Source organism: Canis aureus, chromosome 7, assembly GCF_053574225.1.
Source record: "Canis aureus isolate CA01 chromosome 7, VMU_Caureus_v.1.0, whole genome shotgun sequence".
NCBI classification, from domain to species: Eukaryota; Metazoa; Chordata; class Mammalia; order Carnivora; family Canidae; genus Canis; species Canis aureus.
Window position 1 is genome coordinate 60,971,116 of NC_135617.1, and position 17,624 is coordinate 60,988,739.

Genomic DNA, 17,624 nt, shown 5'->3' on the forward strand with positions numbered 1-17,624 from the left:
TAAACATGTTAATAGTTCCACTTCTAACGTATACTCGGAAAAAACTTAACTACCACAGATCCATTATTTCTCACATTTTTTTCCCCCCAGAACAACACTTTCATCAGTTTTGTTTTGTTTTTAAAGGCAGTTGGTCAGGGCAGCCTGGGTGGCTCAGCGGTTTAGGGCCGCCTTTAGCCCAGGGCATGATCCTGGAGACCCTGGATCGAGTCCCACGTCAGGTTCCCTGCATGGAGCCTGCTCCTCCCTGTGCCTTTCCCTCCTCTCCCTCTCTCTCCTCTCTGCCTCTCTCTGTGTGTCTGTCATGAATAAATAAAATCTTTAAAAAATAAATAAATAAAATAAAGGCAGTTGGTCTAAAGGAAACCCCAAGGGAGGCGGGTGGGGAGATGGGATAACTTGGTGACAGACATTAAGGAGGGCACATGATGATATGAGCACTGGGAGTTATACTACATGTTGGCAAATTAAGTTTAAGTAAAATTTTTAAAAAATTTCTTAAAAGATAAAGGAAACTCCAATTAATAATACACAGCAAAGATGAGAGCCATGGAGGCAAGGCGTGTACAGGCACTAGACATCTCTCCCCTCTGCTTCTCACCCCTAGCTCCCATGGTCTAGGTTTTGGAGCCTTCAGAGCCACCAGCCCGAACCCAGCCTCAAGACAGGTCTGTCATTAAGCTGTGACAATTGTGCCTAAGGCAGCATACCCAGGGTGGTGATGGGCTGCAGGCTCGTCCTTGGGAAGTGCATCTTATCAGTTGTGCTGTGGCGTTTGTTGGTGGCTGCAGGGCCAGAGCCTAAGCTGGTCAAGGCCACTTCCTCTTGGATCTCTGCTGAAGGCTGCCCATTCTGCAAAGGCCCACCTGGAAAGAAAGGGTATGGTAGGGGAGTTATTGAGATGAGACTGGACACTTTGGCCACCATGGAGACCTCACTTCTCTGTCCCAAGCCCCTGCTTCTGTCAAGTGGGTCCAATCGTGGTGCTCCACATAGAAAGGCCAGTCCAACTGTTGAACTGAGGGGGTACAAGTGTCCCGCAGAGCACAGCCACTGATTGATGAGGCTGATTACAACCTCTGAAATGGACCCAAGTGCAGAAGTCTCATCTGAGCCACTGGGTTCTGGACACTACGTCAACCTAAGCGTTTCTGCTTTCATGGGGCCTCCTCTGTGCAAAGCCCTAAGCGGGTACAAAGGGGGAATCACAACGAGGGAGACCCAAACTCTGTTCCTGAATGCCTAAACTGATAGGGGAAACCCAGCAATGCCTCTGAGGGGATGGGTAGAAGAGAAACAGAGTGCCCTTAGGGGAACTAAAAAATTAATGGAGTTGGGGGGACAAGACGTGCCACAGAAACGTGAACACACGTACTAACTGTATCTGTAGTTTAGCAGTACAGGGAGAAGCAGGCAGAGCAACACACAGCGAGCCCAGAGGCTCCAATAAGGAATTCTTGAGCCTGGTTGCTCCGACCCAAGGCCTGGAAATGGGCCAGCGAGGGATGGAGCACCTCTGCCAGAGGCCAGGCTCCCCAGCGCCACGGCACTCTCTGTAGCCGCCGGAGGGCGCTTAGTGCCCACACACCTGCAACCTGCATGGCCTCCACACCACCGCCCTCACCATTGAGACATTCCATCTCTGGCTCCTCGCCTTCAGGCTGCTTCTGAAGGCGCTTGGCCTTGCAACGCTTCTTGCAGTAGAACATAAGGCCCAGCACAGCAATGATGTAGGCCACAGCAGCACCCACGGACAGCCCGATGGTCTGGATCATCTTGTAGGGAGGAGGGCTGCCCGGGCCTTCCGACTCCTCCAGTACCGGCTTGTCTGAGAGACACACAGAAGGGTCTGGGCAGGGGCCAGTGAAGTAAACGCAGCCCTACTTGTCTACCGGCCCCTCTCCAGTCTACGCAAGATCACCTCCCAAACACTCGATGGCCTGACCAAGCCAGAGAACCAGGGAGGGTCACCACTGTCACTGGCTTTAACAAGGGGTAGGTCCTTAGGCCCCACCAAGGTCCCTGGGCCCCACCACAGAGAGTTCCAAAGGTCATGAGGCCAGTGATTCCCAAGCTGGTGTGCATCTGAACATAAGGCTAGGGATACACATAAAAAACATGCCTGTCATGATGCTAACACAATCCCACACTATCTTAGCAAGCTTCCTAAGTGACTCAATATCTTGGACCAGGCCCTAAAAAGCAGTGGGAATTTGATTTAGGATCCCAGACCCTGCCTGACATAGAGCAAATTGTTCAAGAAACATGTTTGTAGGCAGCTCTTTCTGCCCATGGGTCCTGTTCCTGTGCTCTAATAAAAACCACCTTTTTTGCACACACACATCCCCTCCAAAAAAGAAAAGAAACATGTTTGTGGAAAGGATCTTCTAGTCTAGGGGCTTTCAATGGCCTAGGGTCCAATGGTGAAAGAGGAGCAAGGAATCATTAGGGAAGAGGGAAAGAGACCATGCAGGATCCCCTGACTCCCACCAACACCTAATGCTTCAACCAAGGGGCCTTAACCCTTCATTATTATCCACTTAATGTTCCACAGAATATTCTGTCTAGAAAAACAGTTCTGCTGCTAAACCACAAAAGTTTGAGAACCTCTCACTGAAACCACATCTTACATCTCTTCTACAGATGCAGAAACAAGCCCCTGGAGAGGAAGTGACGCCTCCAAGGGCATAGAGCTGGTGACCCGGAGAGGCTCTCCCTGAACCCTGAGTCCCTGACTCTTGGCAGAGACTTTTACCCAATGCATCATCCTTTCTGGGCCTCCAAGGCAAAGGAACCCTTCCGTGCTGCACCCTTTGTAAGCTCTTCTCCCTGCCCACCCAGAGATACGTGTGGCTGCTGCAGGAGACCTGGGAAGAAGCATTTTAGGACAAAAGCACCACCCCCACACCTCCCCAACATGCGCACACACACTGGCTGTGGAATGCTAAATCAGCAACAGCCCAGCTCTAAGCAAGGAACCTAACACTATGCCATAGCATGGTAGAAGGCACACAGCTAATCCTGCCACCCCACCCCACCCCCCAAAAAAAAGATGATTTAAGGGTCTTCTGTATACAGGGAGCCAATGAAAATAAGGATGTGAACGAAGTCTGGCCCCAGAACTTCCTGTGCAGGACACCTCTTCCCAGCACATACCCACAACATAGAGGGGGGCCTCCGTGTGCTTGATGTTACAGCTATTGCCTGCGATGCAGGTGTAGCGGCCTGAGTCCTCAGGGGCCACATCGTGGATCACCAGGGAGCCATTCTGAAAGATGTGCATCCTGCCGGAAGGAGAGAAGCCACAGTGCTGCCCACCTCACCAGCTCCTGGGAAGACCAGGCCACAAGAGAGTAGGTAGGGAAGAAGATGGCTCTACCTAGGTCCCAGCTTGGTAGGGTCCAGGATGCGGTCTTTGCCCTTCCACTGAATGAGTGGCTTGGGGTCTCCCTGGGCTTCACATCGTAGCAGGGCTGTGTGGCCCTGGTACACGGTCGTGCGCTCTGGCTCCACCTTGAAGGTGATGAAAACTGGATGGGAAAAGCCCAACAAAAGGCAGGGAACCATGAGCTGTGGGGCTGGCAGGGTGTGGGGTGCCCCACGGTGCCTGCCAGCTCCAGCCCCAGGGCCCTGCCACAGTCGCACCTGCCACAGTAAGCTGGACATGGGCACGGATCTGGCCCTGTAGCCCGTTGGAGGCGATGCAAGTGTAGTTGCCTGCGTCATCACGGGTCACCCTAGAGAAGTGCAAGGTCCCGGCGTTGTCGGTCACCCACTCTGGGAGGCTGCTCCCATCTGTGGGAGCAACAAAGGGAAATGACAAGCTTGACCAGAGTCACATGGGTGGCTGGCAGTGCACTCAGTCTCTCACCTCTACTCAAAAACACGTTGCTGCTCCTAACCACCCACAGACAAAGTCCAAACTCCTGAACCAGGCACTGGGACTTCTGATTGAGCCTCGACTTTGCCTTATTTTCATCCTCACCGCCTCTCACTTCTCACTCCTAGAATTGCTTCTCTGGGCTTTGCCATCCAGGCTTCAGATCCGTCTGGAGCCCCACCTCCTACAGAAAGCTTCCCCGAGCACCTGAGTGGGGAAAGCCCGCTTCCTCCCCGAAAACCTGCAGTCCTACTCCCTCCATCTCACTACTCAAGAAAATGTAAATACTGGCCCAGCCCCTTAACAGACAACTTGGCAATCTACAGCAAGGGTTGCAAAAATGTGCATACCCTTTTATACATAATTATTCCATTTCTGAGAACCTCTCCCAAAGGAAATAAACCCAAATCCAGAAAAAGCTTTGGCTTAAAGATGTTTATTGCAGCAATAAAAAGAGAGGGTGAGAAAGGCAAAAAGGGAGAGAGGAAGGATGGTTAACAACCCAGATCTCCAACATTTAGGGAATATTTAAGTAAATTACAGTGAATCCAATCATCAGAATATTACTACAATCATCAAAACCAAGGTTTATATATAAAAATGTGCAGATGCTTGATAACGTTAAGTAAAAAAGGATATAAAATTATATAATTAACTATCTTTCTTTTTCTACAGTAAGCATGGCTTACTCGTGTAAGTTTAATAAGTGAAAATTATATGTTCAATAAAATTGCTATGTGCAAACAGAATGGATATACATAGAAAAAGAAGGGCACACACCCAAAGATGATGGATAGTGGGATTATGCATTTCTCCTCCCAAATTTTTTTTAAGTTTTTTTTTTTTTTTTTTTTTTTTTTTTTAAGGGGATGCCTGGGTGGCTCAGTGGTTGAGCATCTGCCTTTGGCTCAGGGTGTGATCCCGGAGTCCTGGGATCAAGTCCCTCACTGGGCTTCCCAGGGAGAGCCTACCTCTCCCTCTGCCTATGTCTCTGCCCCTCTCTCTCTGTCTCCCAAGAATAAATAAAATCTTTAAAATATATATATATTTAAGAGAGAGAGCATGCATGCAAGTGGGGGGCGAGGGGGCGAGGGAGACAGAGTGAATCCCAAGCAGGCCCCATACCCACTACAGAGCCTGATCTCACAACCCTGAAATCACAATATGAGTCGCAACCAAGAGTCAGCCACCCAAAACTACTGAGCCACCCAGGTGTCCCTAAAGATTTTACTTTTAGGTAAACTCTACCCCTGACGTGGGACTTGAATTCACAACTCGAGATCGAGAGTGGTGCACTGAGCTCACCAGACACTTCCCCACACAAATTTTCTAAAAGCACCTGTGTTATCTTTATGTCCCAAAGACATAAAGACATTTTGAAGAAAGAAAGACAACTTCACAGGACCGTCTGGACCAAGTCAATCACTTGCTGCCTCAACCATCTCACATGATGTCTAATGCCTCCTGACCTGACCTTCTTCATGGCTGGCTCCTCTCTTTGTAACTGACTATAAATCAGCCCCACATTTCTTGTCTTTCCCACAGCCCCTAGCACAGTGCTGGGCCCTCAGGTGGTCCTCAGACATACATATATCTGACTAGTGGACTGTCCCACCCACCCGCACTCCATGCCCACCTGGTACCCACCTGCCCGAATCCACTTAATAGTGGGCTTTTCTCGACCTGTGGCGGAGCAGGGCACCGTGGCCTCCTTGTCAAACTCCATGCATTGCTGCGGCCGGGGCGGTGGTGTGAACTTGAGCTTTTCTGTTTCATAGAGGGAGGGTGGGTGAATGGGAAGAGGAGGAACTGAGGCAGCTTGATAGGCTAAGGAAGGCCTAAAGATCTGGGCCCCCATTGCTCCCTCCCTTTTGCCCTCCTGCCCGCTGGGCTGGGTGCTCTCCCCATGCATGGGCACTCACCCAGCACTTGGACACGGGCCTGGGCCTCAATGCTGCCAGCTGGGGTGCTGCTCACACAGCGGTACCACGTGCCATCATACACCTCCACACTGTTGATGCGCAAGGTCCCATTCTTGGAAACTTCAAACCGCGAGTCCTGTGGCACACATTATGTGACTGTGGCGGGTCTCAGCCCAAAGCCCCACATGCATCTTCAGGGGAGCTTTGGGGGAAGGAGTGCTAGGGAGGTGATCACAGAGGAGAGCCCTGGAAGGGAAACCTGCCCCCTTCCATCTAGAGCAACCCTCATTCTCACCTCTGAGATGAGCATCTGGTTTCTGTACCAGATGACTGTGGGTTTTGGTGTGGCCTGGGTTAGGCAATGCAAATAACCTGGCTTGCCCTCCTCCAGCTGGCTGTCTTGGGGCTTCTTCAGCCATGTGGGCACAGCTAGAGGAGCAGGGAGGGAACAGAAGACCAATGAACATGTGTACAAAACCAAAGGATCCAATCCTTCAAAATCCTACACTCGACCCTGAGTTCAGGAAGCTCTTGTCTGTTCCATGGAAAGTACAATAGTTACCCCTTAGTGAGGGCCTATGGGCAGCACCTTTTGAACATGATCTTGGTTAATGGTCACAATAATCCCCATACGTATGTATTCCTATATCCATTTCACAGCTGAGAAGACAGAGGTTTAAAGAAGTAATGGTAATAGGCTAACGCCTGATAAATAGGATTCAAATCCCTGGTCCATATGACTCCTTGATCTTTTTATTATGCTGAAATGCTCCAAGGCTCAGTCCTCAGATCCCTGTTCTGATTTAGCCATACTTATTCCCTGAATGATCTCAACCAGTCCATGGCCTTTGATGCCATATAAGTGAATGATTCCCAACCTATATCCTGACCCCTGACCTTCCCCCACCATGAGCTTCAAACTTGCAAACCCAATTGCCTGCCAGCATCTCCAATTAAATATCCAACAGGCATCTTGAGCTTTATATGTACAAAAAAGAACAAGTGAACTCCCCTGGAACCTGCTCATCCCAGTTCTTCCTATCTCAGTAAACATTGCCACTATGCAGCCAACAGCAGAGGCCAAAACCTGACCTTGACTTCCCTCTCTACAGCCCCCTCCCATCACATCCATTCTACACAAATCCTATCTACTTTAGCTCCCAAAAAATCCTGAATTTGACCACCTCTCTCACTTCCACTGCTACCACTTCTGTTCTAAGCCCTTCAACACCTCCCCTGGATGATTACAATCATCTACTAACTGGGCTCCCTGTCTCAACTCTGCCCCTAACACTCTGGTCTTCTCAGAACAGCTAAGAGCGATCTTTTGAGAATGTCACTCTCCAACTCAAAACCCAAAAAAAGACTTCCTTTCTGACTTGGTGTGGCAGATTGCTTGCAAAGATGGTTGTAAATGATTCTCTCATCCCTTGTTTCTTTGCGTTGTGCTGTTGCCACTTTCCCCATCAAGAGACAGTCTATTTCTCTACTGCCTAGAGTCTGGGTGGCCGGTGGCTGGCCTGGTCCAACACAGAACACAGTGGAAGTAACACTGTACGACTGCTGAGCTGATGCCTTGAGAAGGCTTGCAGCATCCACTGCACTTGCACCTGTGTGTTAAGAGGTCCAAGCTGGCATACTGGGGCAGCCGTGGGAGAGATACCTGAGGCACCCCAGTAGATACATCCTCAGTCAACTTTGAGACATGCAAATGAGGACACCAGGGAATAGCTAGCCAACGACCAGCTGACCAACCAGCTGATTGCAAGTACATTTGATCTTCCTGACCACCTTATAGGGTAGATAGTAGGTTATTAGCTCCACATTATGAATGAGGAGACTGAACCCTGGCATAGCAGGTAGCTTGCTCTGTCACTCCATGCACTGGGCAAAGAGTGGAAACTGGGTCTCTAGAATCCCTGTCTCCTGCTCTTGCTCTGCAGCCAGAGGACTGTTTTTCTGTGTGGGTTGTTACCCCAACTTCTGTGCCTGGCTTTTCATGGTCTACCTCAGCATCACCTTCCAGCAGCTGACTGGGTCCCAAGCATGCAGAACCCAGAGCTGAGAGGACCTCAGGTGAGCACAGGGAAGCCTCTGCACATCACACCCAGAGACCAAGGCCTCATCATGGGACCTGGGCTCCCATCCACCTCGCCTTGTGCCTCAGGGCAAAGGTACTCACTGGCCACAGTGATATTGACATCTTGTCGCCGCTGACCAGCCAGGTTGGCTGCATGGCAGGTGTAGACACCAGCATCACTCTCGGCGGTACCAGCAAACACCAGTTCATGGCCCTCTTGGAAGACTCTGCCATGGGTGGGTAGCCGGGCTCCTGCATGCTCCCACCATACACTGGGCTCTGGCAGACCCTGGGGGGGCAAGCAGGCCACACGCTCCTCACTGCCAGCTGTGAATACCCGTGGCTCAAAGGGTAGCATGTCTTCAATCTCTGCAGGGAGGGGAGCAGGAAGCAAACAACCCGATTACTGTGGATCTCAAGGTTCCTCATGCTCTCCCATAGCAAGCTTTGGCCCTTTCTAGCACAAACCCCTAAAAAACTGCATCTCTTTCTGCTTCCAGCATCCTCTTCCTCTCTGCCCACCAAGCTGCTTCCTGAGTGAAATCAGGAACCTAAGACTCTGTGTGCCAACAATGTTGAAGGCAGCCCCTCCTTCGGCGCCCCAGACCCAGGGACCCACCTGCCAAGTGAAGCGTGGCCTCAAGGACAACAGGAGGGCCCCTCTGTCCCTGGCCTATGCAGCGGTAGATTCCTGCATTGCGAGGCCGGACCTGGGTCAGCAGCAGGGACCCGTTGGCAAATACAGTGGCTCTGCGGAGGTGTGGAGGCCTGCAAAGAGGAGAAGTGCTATTTGGAAGAAATGGTCCCCTGGCCTCCTTCTGGAAGGGATCATGAGACGGAACCCCAGGCTGCAAAGGTCAGAGATGTAGGAAGAATCAGCCAGGAATAGGACAGAGAGAAGGAAGCCAGCATGTCAACTGGGGTGTGTGTGTGTGTGTACATGTGCACACGCATACTCATTCATGGGTGTGTGCAAGTGTGTTCCATCTATAGGAGACTCAGCTTTTAGGGCAGCAAGGTGAGCAACAGTGTGTCAGTGAGAGACAGCAAGCCATCAACAGTATGTAACTGTGGAGACATAGGGCCATCTCCCTGCAGGGTTAAGACAAGTCTGCCAGTGAGTCACCGAGCCCCAGCAGTCAGAAGCTCCTCAGCCACACCAGATGAACTACTGGTTATCTATCTTCAGGCCTGAAGCCAGGTGGGATCCAAGCCCCTAGCCTAGGGAGCCACACCCCCAAGGACCAAGGCCACGCTGGACACCACAAAGTGCTCTCTACTCTCATAGGGCCCCAGGTAAGGACAAAAGTCCAGATAAAGGAGCCGGCACCACCCAGAACTTTCTGGAAGTGTTTGCTTCCTCCAAAAAGTGTGTGTGTGTGTACACATATGTGTAAGGTTACCTTACCATCCATGGTCTCCAGGTCCTCTGTGTCCCTCCAACCCTGGATCTCTACTCCCCATCCCAGAAGACCCATATAGGCAGGAGGGGAGTAGGAAGAGAATGGGATCCCTGGGTGGCTCAGTGGTTTAGTGGCTGCCTTCGGCCCAGGGCGTGATCCCAGGGTCCCAGGATGGAGCCTGCTTCTCCCTCTGCCTGTGTCTCTGCCTCTCTCTCTCTCTCTCTCTCTGTGTATCTCTCATGAATAAATAAATAAAGAGAAAAGAGCCACCACTAGCTCATACAGTGCCTTTGTGCAAACTGGAAAAAGATGCCCTTCCTGGAAATTTCCCTTTGTTGAACTCATTTTGTAGCAGCAAGACATTCTACTGCCATCTGCTGGCAATTTGAAGTAATACATGTTATTGATACATGATGTCTGTAAAGAATGTACCCCGGCAGTACACAACCTGTACCACCATACTAGAAGATCCCTTGCCAGGTGACTTACCGGCTGCGGTTCGTGATGGGAGTATCATCTTCAAAGACCCACTGCAGGCTTGGGGGTGGCTGGGCTGAGAACTGACAGTGGAACATGGCTTCCTCATTCCTCGCCACGACCAAGTCCTGAGGCGCCAGCACCACCCTGGCAAAGCTCTCGTCTGGAGTGGGAGAAGCACAAGTATGTGAACACGCAAAGTAGTGAGGCCCCCCCATCCTTGCTGCACCTCTTCCATCCCCACCCCAGGCTCACCAGCAATGCTCAAGGTGAAGTTGTGGCTGCTGCAGGTCTGGCCAAAGGCATTTTGGGCACAGCAGGAGTAAAGTCCACTATGCTCAGGGCTGGCCGGCCGGAGGGTCAGGTTTCGCTCCTTGCTGCTGACTGTGTGATTGCTCTGACCATCAGAGAGAGGGCTCCCATCTCGGAACCACTGGTAGGTAGGCCTGCGGGACCGAGGGGGTCAGCAACAGGGAAGTAGGGGGTACTCAGGTGGCCAGTGGACAAGATGCAGAATCAGAGGGAATGGGGAAAACAAGGCCCAGGAGGGGGAGTGACTTGCACAATGGCACACAACAATTCAGGGGCATAATCGGGTTGAGTTTCTACAACTCTCAGCTCCCAGAATCCAGGATCATTCAGCAGCACAACAATGCTCCTCCTGGGGTCACTAGGAATGGTCACAGAATGAAGTGAGGTGCATCTGAATAGGGCCCAGGTTTCAGGGGATATAGCCCTACTTGTCTAGAAGAACCCTCTCCACTCCCAGCCCCAAAGCCAGCTCCTTACCGAGGGTGCCCATCAATGTGACAACGCAGTGTGACCTGGGTCTGTGGCTGGATCTCAGCTTCTGAGGCTGGATACTTCAGGACCACAGGACCGGTCTCAATCCCTGCAGCAGAGGCCATGGTTGCAGAGTGAGGGGCAGAGCAGAGTAAGCAGAGCAGAGGGCAGAGGGAAGGAAGAAAAGCAGAAAAGGACACATCCTGTAGGAGCCTCTGGAGCCAAGAGACAGTGCAGAGAAAAGCCCTGCAGAGCTGAGGCCAGGGCTACACACGAGTTGGGGGGCTGGTGGGGGCGGGTAGGGGACCAGAAGCAGAGTGTCCACCCGGTCTGTGGCAGGTCAGCCCTGAGCTGCCTTGCTGCTCTAGCCATCTGCAAAAGCATCCAGCAGGTTGAAGGTCCTAGATTTGGAAAAAACAAAACTTTTCTTCCCTTCACATGCAGAAAGAACTAACCACAATTGCCTTCTCCCTGCCCCATTCAATTGGAAATGGGAGAAGCTGAGGGAAAGGAGGGGTCCCACAGGGCTCAGTAAGGGAGGGACCAGCAGGGAGCAAGCACAGCACCTTCTACCCCCACCACCTCTCACATTTGATGTTGAAGGAGGCGTTGGCACTGCGGGCCTCCTCTCCAGTGCTGTCGTCCCGGGCCACGCACTGGAAGGCTCCAGAGTCCTGCAGCCGATCGACGGCCGCGAAGCTCAGGCTGCTGCCCTGGGTGAAACGCCTCTCGGTGTCCTGGACAGGGGCCCCGTTCAGCAGCCAGTGCACATGCACAGGGCCTGGAGCCTCGACCTCACAGCGGAGCAGCGCCCGGCGTCCCTGCAATGCGTCCTGGGAGGATGGCTCCTTGATGAAGACAATGGCCGCCTGGGCACCTGCACATAGGACCACGGGAGAGTCACAGTCAGGAGGAGCTAGAGCCACTGTCCTAACACAGGTCACCCGTCACGCTGTGCGCTGGAGGAGGAAAGGGGCTCTGCACAGGAGAGGTGTCCAAGGACGTGCAGGAGAGAAGGACTGGGGACCACAATTGCCAAGTATCCATTGAGAAACTCTTCAACTATGCTGGGTGCTCTGCAGGATACAAAGACGCAACACATACCTGTCAGTAGGGGGCACAGGGCGGTTGTACAGAACACGGAGAGGCTCATGCCCAGCCAGTGCCTCTAGAGCACAGAAAAGAGCGGGAGTTCCAAGGTTTGGGGGGAGGGGGAGGGACACCTGACAGTCTGTATAAGAAGCCTCAGACCTGCGGGTCCTGAGGCTGGACTGAGGAACAGAGGACATTAGCAGGCAGCCCTCCCCACCAATCTTCAGAATCCAGGATGTTGAGCAGAGTTAAGTCATGATCCATAGAGCATCTCGGAAGGATTACTCACACTCACAGCCCCACTGAGGGTCCGGCATCGGAGGTGGCTTTGAATTCTACCCATAGATGTTCCGCAGCCCAGCATCCCCCAAGGACTTCTTTGGGACAACCCACTCCACCACAGGAGAAGCCAATATTCTCTAGATCTGGGGCTATTGCCAAAGACATGCCAGAGCCACCCTCACATCCTACCCTCTATCCCTAACAATGTGTCTGGCCATGGCTGGCTTGTCTGTGCTGAGAGAGGAGCCCAGTGGTTCCAGGTTTTCACCTGAATCCATTCCCCCTCCTGCACCCCAATAGTTCAGCCCTAGCTGAGGCTGGAGAGCACCCACAGAGAAGGGGAACCCTGCAAGCAAAGGTGGAACCATAGCCAGTAGGAGCAGAGGGAGAGGGAGAAACCTGTCCTGAGCAGCAGATGGGTTGAGGAGGCGGAGGGCAGGGCTGGGCAGGTGGCATGGTGACAACAGGAGTTAACACACCGGGCTTTGTTCCTGGCCCATGTGGGCGCCCTGCAGAGGCCCCGAGCTGCTGAGCCTGGAACACCAGCCCACTTGCCAGGGGTGGGTGACGACACAGAAGAGGACATGCAGCTCCTCCAGGAAGAAGAAACAGGCTTCCTGGGGCACCTACATGAAGAAGCCAGCTCTGCCTCTGACCAAAGTGGCCCTGGTAGGCAAGAGGCTAAGGGGGGGGGGGGGGGGGGTGTCCTACTATTCCCTTCCCAAACCGATGGAGGCCAATAGTGGCCCAAAGAGTGCTGTTCCAAGCCCCAGATGGTAGTTTGGTTCTTTAGGGTGTAAGAGCTAGGCTCCTCCTAAAGTCAGCATCAAGATAAGTCTAGAATCTCTCAGAGTGAGGTCCAGATGAGGGGCTGCCCTGGTGTTGGTCCATCTCCCAACCTCCTCAAAGGTGCCACCCCACAAGACAGCCATGGAGCTGGAAAGGGCCCAGAGCTACCTCCACTACTTCTCAGTGGGGCACTCCCAACTCTCAAGGTGGGACAATTGCCTTCGATGCTGGTCCATCCCACCCACTCTGCAAGTTAACAAATCTGTCCTCTGGGCCCTGCTAAAAGCACATCCTCAGTCACCCTGACATTCTAAACACCCCCACTCACTTCCAATCACCACACAGGAATGTGGCCCTGCCCTCACCAGGCAACTTGGCACAACCCCTTTGTAGAAAAGAGAGGTAAACTCAGGTCCAGGGAAACGTAAGGATTTGCCCAAAATCAAACAGCTACTTTGACCATGACCCAAGGAAGCCAATTCCTAGCCCCACGCTCTTCCTAGCTCTGTCCACAAACTCAACTAACCTGGAAATGGCTGATTCCACAATGGGGCTCAGTCCCCACAGCCAGGTGAAGAGGCAGACAGCCCTCTTGTAGACAGTGCCAGACACACAAAGCCGCTCAGCTAACTGGCTGACTGAGGTAACCTTAAAGGAAGTGTGGGGCAAGAACTGGTGAATGTGGAGGCGTCTGGAACATTTCCCGACTGCCTCGCATGACACAGATGGGCAGACTCAGGCTGATGTGCCAAGGGGCCTCTACAAAGGTGACTCACCAAATTCTTGGGACCCTCAATCCAGAATTTCAGGATGCTCCTTAAAGGCCAAAGAGAGACCACTGCCGTCAAAGTGTAGGTGAACTGCCTCACTTCCCGCTCAGCTTCTCCAGACCCAGGGAGACAGGAGTCTCGCTCATGCTGAGGAACCTTAGTTAAGGGTGTGAAATCAGACAGGTCGGCCTCAACTCCTGCCCCTCATGCTTGGTGTTGACCTTGGGCAAGGAAGATGGACAATCTCTACCTTGGCTCCCTCTGCCTCTCTCGTAGGCTATCATGAGTCACAAAGGCAGAAACTCAGGTGAAGAGACTCGGACAGAACTAATCCAGTGAACGGTAGCTACTGCTCCTTCTTTCACTGTCACCCGTCCTGCTCAAGGACTTTCATTTTAAGAAAGTTAGGAAGCTCCCCCTCCAGAGGCCCAGGACCACTCCCAGACCCTGGATGGGGAGGAGCCTCCACAACAGATAAGTTTGAGGGGAATAATCAGGTGGGGGTGGGATGGAGGGAAGGGGCCACAGGCTCGCAGGAACCACAGACCACTGGCCACAGAAACCTGAGCTGGAAGAAGAGATGGCATGACTCAGAGGGACCCCAGCTCAGCCTCCGGCATCCCCTCCTGGGGTGAGGGCTGCTCTGTAGCTGTGGTGAGAGATGCTGCATTCCCAGACTGCCACTCAGAGCCTCCTGCGCCCCCACGACAGGGCCTGGGAAACATCAAAGCTGGCCCTGCGGGGCCCTCTGTCCTGACGTCAGCTCACAGCAGGTCCTGGTTAGTGCTTGGCTGGGGCCCACTTTAGATGTTATAAAAGGCAGAGAGAACAGCCACCAGGCCTCCTCCATGCACCCAGCCCCTGCTCTGAGCTGCCTTTGGAAGGCTGGCCCAGGGCCGTGGCACCCATATTTGCTGAGAGGGCAACCAGAGGCGTGCCCAGGGTGCATGGCCTGCGGAAGAACTCCGTCTATTGTGTTGCTTGGAGGGGAAAATGGGCAGAAGGCTCAGGTGCAGATCCAGGAGCCCCTGGCAGAAATGCCAGACTTAGCCTGGCCTCTCTGTACCCTTTTCCGTGCTGTGAAATGGGGACCCTGCCCTACCACTGAGGCCGTGTGAGGCCAGGTGGGTTTGCATACACAAAGCCCACAGTGCAGCACACAGCAAGTACAAGGTACAAGGGCAGCTCCCCTGGGCGCAGAAGGCTCATGAAGCCGTCTGCCCACGCCAGGTGCCAACCCCAACAAATCTGGAGCTGCAAACACCCATAAGGACACTTTCCAAGCCATTTCCTCAGCTCCCCAACAGCCATCTCTATGCAGACACTGCCTATGCCTTGGCCCCAGCCCCCTGAGAAAGGCTGTGTGGGCAGCAGACCAACTCCACTCCCCGCCCCCCCAGCAAGCGTCTGGTCTGCTGCCCGCCCTCCTTGCTGCTCTCTGGGCTCCAGGCCCAGGAGACCCATGTGTGTCTATGTGTGCATGTGTGCACACACATATGTGTAAACATGATTTTATGGAGAGCAGAGAGCAGCAGGAAGTTTTTCTGCTCTGAAGTAATTTCAGCTACTTTGGTCCAAGCATCCATCTGGGCCACTTAACTACCCATCTCAGGCTGGTCCTCCTGCTGCTCAAGGAAAAACACTCCAAGACCTGTACAGGCCCCAGAACCTGCCAAACCTGATGGGTTGATTCTATGTTCTCTCCCTTTTACCAAATAAAGAAAACGCCATCTTTCAGACACACACCTCAAGACCAAGCTGAGATACCAAGACACTGGCTGGCCCCCGGCATGGGCATTTTGCACAACAGTGTGTGACCATATGGGTGATCACCCCCAAGGCCTGCCAGCCACACAGAAGTGGCCGCCTCCTCCACACCTAAGACTCAGTCTCTGGCTCCAGAGTCTGGGTGCCTGTGGGGGGAGACCCTGACTCCCAGGTGGCCCCCAGAGCCCAGGCTGAGGTGGCTCCTGTCAAGGCACAGAAACTCCCGAGGAAGAGGTTTGCTGACACCCTGTGCCCCTTCTGGGCCACAGGGTCAGGGCCCAAGTCAGGAGAGGCAGTCCTCAACCCAAGAGGCACAAATGCTCCACAAAACACAGCAGCCCCAGGCCCCCTCACCCACATGAGAACAGCCCTCCTCACAAGTCCCCTCTGTCCAAAAGCTCTAAGGGCACCAAGTAAGAGGCCCCAAGGGTACCAGGGTCCCTGCATCACACATTCTCCCCAATGGGTAAACACACTGTACTGCAGACCCCTTGGTCTTCCAGGATTTGACCGGCATACTTTCTCCTGCCCTTGAACCATCCCAAAAGTCCATGGCTCACATACATTCGTAATTTTTTTGAGGAACAAATGTAAACTGCTGCAGGAATAAGCCAAATGGATTAAAAGCAAGCGTAGTTACCCCACCCTTCACCTGTTCACCGAGGTCAGCAGAAACACAAATGCTTCAGTAGTGTTCGTGAATCTGGGGATCTGGAATGTCCCTCTCTAACACCAGTATACCACCAAGATATTGTGTGTGGTTTTAGCACCAGGAACTCAGACTCTCTGATAAGTCCAGAACATAAGGATTCAGAGAATTACTTGAAACGGACCACAGCAAACTCTGAGACCCAGATGCAGAGCATGAAGTTTCTACCCCCTTCTGTCTACAAAAGGCCCCAGGTGCACGGACAGGAGCCCCACAGCCCTCTGTAAGCCATCATAGTCCTTGTTCTGAGCAGCGTAGGAGAGAGCAGAGCTAAGGGATCCAGCTGAACTTTCCTGTCCCGGGATTTAACCATAAACGTCTGGAGAGGTTCCCATATCCGGATTAGAGGAAGAGAACAAAATCACCAGAGATTAGGACAGAAACAACCTAGCAGGCCAACTCATCTACCTTAGATGAAAACCACAACTCAAACCTGTCCTGCCCGCTCCTGGGAGGCCCTGGAGGGGGAAGATCAACCTCTCACAGCAACAGCAGGTCCCTGTGTCCAGCACCACGTGGCATCTGAGCCAGAGGGACAAATACTCCAGCAAAGAGGCTTAAAACGCTTCCCAGCCAATGGCCACACCATTGGTCCCTGGAACCAACCTGACTTCTGTTGGGGCTGGGAGGGCCACACCTGGGACACTTAAATGGCTGTCTTCAAGGAAGCAGCAATGAATTAAACACCCAACCATGTGAGGTAGTATGATCAGGCCAAAGGAACATGATGGGAGGAGACCTGGGTTCTAATCTCTATACAACCACTAACAAGCAGAGTGACCCAAACCAATTGCTACTCCTTCCCAGGAAGATTTATTTTCTATAAAATTAAAGAAAAGAGGGGATGTAAGGGGACAGTCCCCAAAACCTAACACTGGATTAGCTGCAAAGAGCTCAAAAGGCAGCTATAGGAACAAAGGGCCCGTTCCCCAGAGTACCCTCCCCAATCCCAGCCACCAGCCCCCAAAGCCCAAATTGGGTAAGGGCAGGGTAGGGCCTGGAAGGATTAAGAGAGATACTGTAAATGGCAGGTGTACAGGTCAGAGGTAGCTGTGGGTTGCAAACAGGGACCCAGCACCACTTTCTGACAAGTTGTTCCCATTCCAAGGGCTCAGCTTACATCCTGCCTCTCCAGAGGATCACCTCTCTGCCTTGGTCACAAACCTGCATCGATAGCTCACTGCCTGTGACACTCCTGATATTCCCTTCTGTGCTGAGGCTGTGAGCTGCACCCCTGTGCTAGACTGTAAGTTTGAGGGGATGTTTGGGTGGCTCAGTCAGTTAAGCATCTGCCTAGGGTTTTCAGGTCATGGTCCTAGGGTCCTAGGATAGAGCCCTGCATTGGGCTCCCTGCTCAGCAGGGTGTCTGCTTCTCCCTCTGCTGCCTCTGCCTGCCGCTCCCCCTGCTTGTTCTTTCTCTCTCTCTCTCAAATAAATAAATAAAAACAAATAAATAAATAAATAAATAAATAAATAAATAAATAAATAAATAAATAAAAATTAAAAAGAAAAGAAATACCCCAGGGTACAGGAAAGGACATCAGAGAATTTTGCAGGGAGGTCAGAGTTGGGGCTTGTGCTCTCTCTGTGTCAAATAAATAAATAAAATCTTTTTAAAAATAAGTAAGATGGGGATCCCTGGGTGGCTCAGGGGTTTGGCGCCTGCCTTT

General features: G+C 52.5%; 1 protein-coding gene across 1 annotated transcript in view; it reads right to left on the bottom strand.

Moving 5' to 3' along the window:
* PTK7 (protein tyrosine kinase 7 (inactive)) overlaps positions 1 to 17,624 on the bottom strand; it is a 63,979-nt gene that overhangs the window by 10,515 nt on the left and 35,840 nt on the right. Inside the window, exons 2-15 of the mRNA XM_077903945.1 lie at positions 11,135 to 11,422; positions 10,552 to 10,654; positions 10,018 to 10,208; positions 9,775 to 9,925; positions 8,502 to 8,650; positions 7,985 to 8,251; positions 6,098 to 6,231; positions 5,803 to 5,938; positions 5,528 to 5,647; positions 3,646 to 3,795; positions 3,380 to 3,530; positions 3,157 to 3,284; positions 1,625 to 1,828; positions 711 to 866 (exon numbers count right to left, since the gene is read on the bottom strand). Coding sequence (XP_077760071.1) covers positions 711 to 866; positions 1,625 to 1,828; positions 3,157 to 3,284; positions 3,380 to 3,530; positions 3,646 to 3,795; positions 5,528 to 5,647; positions 5,803 to 5,938; positions 6,098 to 6,231; positions 7,985 to 8,251; positions 8,502 to 8,650; positions 9,775 to 9,925; positions 10,018 to 10,208; positions 10,552 to 10,654; positions 11,135 to 11,422 — 2,328 coding nt within the window. The remainder of the gene's footprint in view (positions 1 to 710; positions 867 to 1,624; positions 1,829 to 3,156; positions 3,285 to 3,379; positions 3,531 to 3,645; positions 3,796 to 5,527; positions 5,648 to 5,802; positions 5,939 to 6,097; positions 6,232 to 7,984; positions 8,252 to 8,501; positions 8,651 to 9,774; positions 9,926 to 10,017; positions 10,209 to 10,551; positions 10,655 to 11,134; positions 11,423 to 17,624) is intronic.